General features: G+C 37.7%; 1 protein-coding gene across 1 annotated transcript; it reads right to left on the bottom strand.

The window, feature by feature from the left end:
- Window positions 1-405: 405 nt before the first annotated feature.
- On the bottom strand, window positions 406-2815 carry LOC122276848 (cation/H(+) antiporter 15-like). Its single transcript, XM_043086746.1, has 2 exons — window positions 1916-2815; window positions 406-1737 (listed from the first exon to the last, which is right to left on the bottom strand). The coding sequence occupies exons 1-2, from the start codon at window positions 2813-2815 to the stop codon at window positions 406-408; spliced, it is 2232 nt and encodes a 743-aa protein (XP_042942680.1).
- Between the last annotated feature and the right edge of the window lie 3561 nt (window positions 2816-6376).

Here is a 6376-nt window from a genome sequence, read left to right as displayed (position 1 = left end):
ATATAATCGTGGATCATTTAACAAGAATTAGAATCTTCATAGTAGTTTCATGAGATCGAATATCGTTTGCGCTTTTAAACCTCTCTTCAATATACTTTTCACAACTAATTCTTGGTACAACTTTTACGTATGATCAGCACAACTATATATATATATATATATGAACAAACGAAGAAATTGTTTACGAGGCAAAAGGAGATATTCGTGTGTCCATCCTTCCAAATTAAAGCTTAAATGTATTGTATAAAATATTAATTGCAAGCAAGCCAAGCCATCTTCATCAACTGTTTTGACCAAATCTAACAAATTGGTAGTCATAGTACCACTAGATCTGTATAATAACGAGTGCAATTGACGGTATTGCATGCGCTGAGCCATCAACAAAAGCTTAAATATTTTCTTAATTTAGCCATTCCCAAGTGGCCAGTCGTTATCAGATAACACCATCTTTGAGCTTTGCCAAGACCTGAAACCACCAATCACACGTTGCCGAATAGTACTACTAAAATGCTCGCCCCTACGTACACCGAACGAGGGCGATCTGCCTTCATTTTTATGATCCCCAGAACCATACTTCTGCACCACTAGAACAGAGGAATTTAAGGCAAAGCTCGAAGACACTAATACATCCCCTATTGCCCCTAGCTCCGGATTCTCGCTCCATTCTGATAGCCCCAACGTTAGCGGTGACGTCGTTCCTGTCCCTTTTCCCACTATATATAAATCATAACTATTATCCATTGCACTTATGGCTGACACCGTCTCCTCCCCATTGTCCACCATTTTTTCTATATACCTTACTGATTCGTTGTCTACCGTATTGAGCCTAAACTCATTTATATAGTTCTCGTCAATCTCGTTTTGTCTCTTGTTATTTTGCTTATCCGATAGCATCTCCTCAACTTCAATGATATTTTTTGCCGACTCCATTTCCACAACCTCCTTGCCTGGAAGGAACCGCACCACTGTCAGGCTTATTCGGGGGTCCCCCACCATTCTACATGCATAAGCTAGTGCCTCGCGGTCGTCAGGGCCACCAATGAAGAGCATGGCAAAGTGGCACATAACAATATCATTAGGCCCACAAGCACGCACAGCTCCCGCTAATCCACGATCGACAAAGAGTCCCACGGAACACGGTGCATTAGCCAAAACGTTTAGATTTATGGCTCTATAATCGGCATTCTCGTCCTCCATTCGCCCATCAACTGTGAGGTGCTTGTGAAACGGGAGGAGAATCAACGCAACCCGCTTATCCTCGGCCAAGCTACAAATATCTTCGTGCATTGTACCATACGGTGACATGGCGGTGAGCGGTTGGACGGTGACCAGGTGGTTGTCATTCTCAAACGCTTCAAAGGCATTGATGATGAGGTTAGAGTCGGCCTGGGCGCGACTGGGGTTGTGGGCAGCGGATCTGCGCGTTGAATGGACAATAAGCATGGCGGAGGAGCGGCCTGTGAGCTCGACGAGGTGAAGGGCGAAGACGGTCATAGGAGATAGTCTGGTGGGATGGGAGACTTCAAGGAGGCTGATTATACCCGATACATTTCGCGTTGTATGGACACAAGAGAGGACTCGGAGTTCCGTGTCAAGCTTTGATCTCTGTACAGTTCTGAGCCCATAAATATAACCCTTTGATTTGGGCCTATAGACGGCAGACATGATTGGCGACACGACACTCGTCATTACTAGGATAGCAACCACCATCACGACATAGTATTGGTCGTTCAAAATCTGGATGGCAAAGGCGAGTCATGATATCCATAAAGGAAGTGTTGAACATGCTTTAAATTAACTTTAAAATTATTGCAAACAAAAAGACGAATTTCAGCACAAAACTTAATACTAATAACACGAAAAAACTCCTTGACACACCCATAAGATAAATGAGAAAAGAATGATTAATAGGTACCTTTTCGTCCCACCCAACATTAAGGATAATGAGGGACAATATGCCTTTGGTGTTCATAAGTAATCCAAGAGCCACACCATCTCGAAGTCGCATATCAAAGAAAAAGCAAGCAATCAGAGAGCTCAAAATCTTAGCCATGCAAGCGAAGCATATCACAAGAAGCACCAAGAACCATGATGAGCTATCTGCAATCTTAGTGAAATCAATTCTCATCCCACAACTCGCAAAGAAAATCGGCAACATTATCCCCGGAACAAAACAATCTAGCCTATCTAAAAGCTCTTCCACCATATCGCCTTTTGGAATGATAAGCCCAAACACAAAAGCTCCCACAATAGAGTGTGCACCAATTGCATCGGTGATGCATCCGCAGATCATTGCCCCGATGAGCATAAAACATGGATAGTACTCATTGTAGTGTTCCTTGTCTGAACAGTACTGGTGGCGAATTATCCTTTCAATGGTAGGACGGACCACGTAAAAGCATATTAATGTGAAGAAAATTACGGCAATTATCGAGAACGTAGCGGTTTTGAGGTTGACTCCTACTGGTACCAAGACTGCAATAAAAACCCAAGCATACATGTCGTTGAGCATTGCCACAGACATGGCGATTCTCCCTATATCTGAGTGTAGGAGCTTGAGGTCTGCCAGAATTCGTGTGAGCACGGGGAAGCCAGTGATGCTGAGTGCGACTGCCCAGAACATGCAACCCTCGGTTATTGCGGGATTGTGTGCGTGCTTTTGCAGTAGGAAAAACAAGCCTATTCCTATCCCCATCGGGATTAGAATTCCTGTCACAGCGATACCCATTATTTTTTTTCCCACTCGCAAGAATGCGGAAGCGTCCATTTCTAAACCGGTGAGGAATACATAGAAAAGAAGGCTCAAGTCTGCCATTGTCTCAATGAGCATGATCCCTCTTGTTGGAAAAATTCTTTGGAAAAACTTGAAGCTCCCGAGTGCTGATGGACCTACGATACAACCAGCCTATACAAAATGAAGAGATCATGTTCTTCTTGTTAGTTCCTGTTAGATGCATGCAAAAAATGTTTGATCGTGTCCTTCGAGTGATCTTTTTATATACGAAAAAGTTAATCTTATTTGCACAATAGTTATATATGATATCAAGGGATATATTCTACACAAGTAACACTCTTGTTCAAAAAATTAATTGGTGTTAAAAAGATGCATATATTCAAGTTCTAATTTATGGCATTCGAATAATTCTGCAAGCTAGCTTGTTTTAAGAAAGATCGCAGAGAGCGATATTGCATGTATTGATGTACTTACCACAATCTCGGCAATGAGAAAAGGCTGGTGGAGGGGTTTGAAGACTGTGAAGAGTAGGCGAGTGATGAAAAGAATAACGAAAATCTGGGAGACGAACACAGGGAGAGATTTGAAGGGGGAGGTTTGATCAGTTTGCCAGATGAAGCCATTGGTGGTGGATATTACAAGATCATAACATAATAAAGTTTCATTTATGTTTCTCTCAAACATTTTAATTAGCTAGCTAATTCCTCCACCATATATATGCAGACAATCCCGTGCAGTTGATCTTCCTCCTAGACTAGCTAGCTAGCCTTCTTAGCCAATTGACATGAGCACAAGTACGGCCGGCCACCACCTTGATAGCTATATGTGACACTCTTTTTTTGCTGGGAAGATGTAGTAAATCATGAAATGAATAATAGAATATATGTTAAGAGCAGCAAAAGAGAGGAGGAAATAGCTAGCTAGGAAGACATCGATGATCATTTTGAAAAGGATAACCGTACGTACTACGTACGCGCATGGGGAAGTACTCGAAAATGGTTATCCGTTAACTCTATTTTGAGCATGGCATCTCTTTGTTTTGCGGTTTTGATTCCATATATATTGATGGTCCGGATGGATTTTCTTTTCGTTTCGTTTGTTAGCATTGTTGCAATATATAGCAAATAAAGAATTAATTCCCAGCTTGCACGGTTACGTACGTGCACACCCATGTCATAATCGATGAAACCAGCTTCATTGAAAGTAAATCTTATTAATTTGGAGTTGAGCTTTGATATCTTTATAAATTATTTACTCGTACATCAGTGGTACGTATTAATTAGAATTGAAAAATAATTTAATTACAAAAAATTTCACGAGGAGGAAATACTTTAATTACGTACAATTAATGTTTACGATGATAATTAGTGGATTATGTTATATATATATATATATTCATTTTACTTGTACGTAACATTAATACATCATGATCATGATGGTTAAACACGATTATCATATACATGATCTGCATGGTGATCAATTAATGTACGTATTAGCTTATGTAATTACAAGGTTAACATTATATAATACAAAGGAAAAATAAGAAAAATAAATACTACCTAGTGTCTAAATCTTTCTTAATTGATTAATGCTATATATGTACAAATTTTAAATATGTAAGTCTTTTGTAAAAATATAGGTCCCATCCTTTTTGTGATGTGATCTATTTTTTTTAATAAGAAATTTGCGCGAGACCTATATATTTGGAGTTTGTATATATAATTTCTTTTTTAATTACGTATGGACAGTACTTAAACATTGGAATTGTAAAATTTAATTTATGTTTGCACATGAATACGGTGACGGAACTTATAATGAACTATTACTAAAATATTTTTTTATGACGGTTGAACGGTAAATCGTTACAAATACAATCTTGTAAATTAGGAGTGATATATTGTGATGATTGTTGGCAATGTTGGGTGATAATTAATTTGTTTGTATACCACAAATTAATATATTTCACGACGGTTTTCAATTTCTTGTAACGTACAGCTAGCTTTGTTTCATATCATGTCATAGTGTCCAACATAAATGTGCAGATTCTGCCAACCAAGCATTAACTTAATCGGAATGTATATTTGATTTATTCTTTTAATTCTTTGATATATTGCCTTATGCACTTAAAGGTGTACACTGGGATGTTGGCTGTAATTATCCATATTTAAACTTTTGTATTGCAATACATTGAAGAAATTATATAATTAAGCATGTTTTGGTCATTGAAAAGCCACAATAAGTTTTTTTTACCGAATTTTCAAAACTTGCCCTTCAAATCCTTGACAGCGCAAAATCAGATAATTTTTTTTTTTTTTAAAGAAATCAAAATATATCATAAGAGAAAGGTTAGATTTATTAAAAGATCTTACAGAATAAAGTTTACAATATGATGTGATTAAAAGTAATACATTTTTATTTTTAAATTATATAAACCTATTCAATATGACGTATCACTGTAAATTAGAGAGGGTAGAGGAGAGTAAACTTCAAATCCCCTGAGAGTGTCCACATTATAGTTAATTTGTGAAACCTACGTGTCATTCAAATATTGGAGGGTTGTTATTTTTGAATTTTATAAGAAATTTAATTTTATAAGAAATTTTAAATTTTATAAGATTTGATTTATAAGAAATTTAAATTTTAAACTTCTCTTAAAAATTAAAATCTTACTAAATCAACAATATAAAAACAGTTTTGCCTTAAAGTGGTTGGGCCGTTTATGTTAGAAAATCAGCCCTCCTATCATCATCAGTCATGTTAGAAATCACACAAAAAACACTATAAGTGCATCCACACACGATCAGAAACTAGGTCACACACCCCTGCTTTTCGAATCACACAGCCCCTGTGTTGTGAAACTCATCCCACCGAGATCCTACCATCTCTTTCTTCGGAATCCATCTCTTCCGTCTATTTGCACTGCCGCCCAAGATTTTGCACCACCCTCTCTTCTCAACCACACGGATTTTGCACCACCATCTCTTCTCAACCACACGGACTTCGCACCACCGTCGCCCACACGGTTGTTCATGATTAACAATATGGACCTTGGTGTTGCTCAAGTATGAGGGCATCCTATTTTTAGAGTTTTCTTTAATTGCTCTGGTTTTGAAATCTTATCCGAAACTAGATGAGGGCATCTTGGTGTCTCTCAAGTATCAACTAATGAAAAGGTTCTCTGTTAAAGTTTCTCTATTACGAGCTTACCCAAAATCCATAAGTCTTGTGTTGGCCTAAGTTTGTTTCATTCTCTAAGTGGACAGCTTTCATTAGATAATTAACTCATTCAAATGGAGATTGATATTATTGTTCTTAAGCTGGGAAAGCAACATTTTCTCCATGATCTTATCTTCAGTGGTTCTTATGAATGGATAGAAATAATCCCATTGAACAAATTGAATGAGTTTATTGTGATGAGACTTGTCGTTAAATGTATTCCTCATACATTTCTTTCTGAAGTTATATATAATTAATCAACCTCATCATTTACTCCTAATTATAGATTTCTTTCCACATTTGATTTCCAAATCTGGTAAAAAAAAGAGAACAACTCCAATGAATAAGAATTTTTTCACATCCTTGAACATGGTTCTGTTACTGGGTTGCCACAGTTGTGAGAGGGGGCTCTGTCTCCTTGTCGAG

The sequence above is a fragment of the Carya illinoinensis genome, chromosome 9 (genome assembly GCF_018687715.1).
Source record: "Carya illinoinensis cultivar Pawnee chromosome 9, C.illinoinensisPawnee_v1, whole genome shotgun sequence".
Classification (NCBI taxonomy): Eukaryota; Viridiplantae; Streptophyta; class Magnoliopsida; order Fagales; family Juglandaceae; genus Carya; species Carya illinoinensis.
The sequence above is the reverse complement of the archived record's forward strand: the minus strand, read 5'-3'. Positions and strand labels throughout refer to the sequence as shown.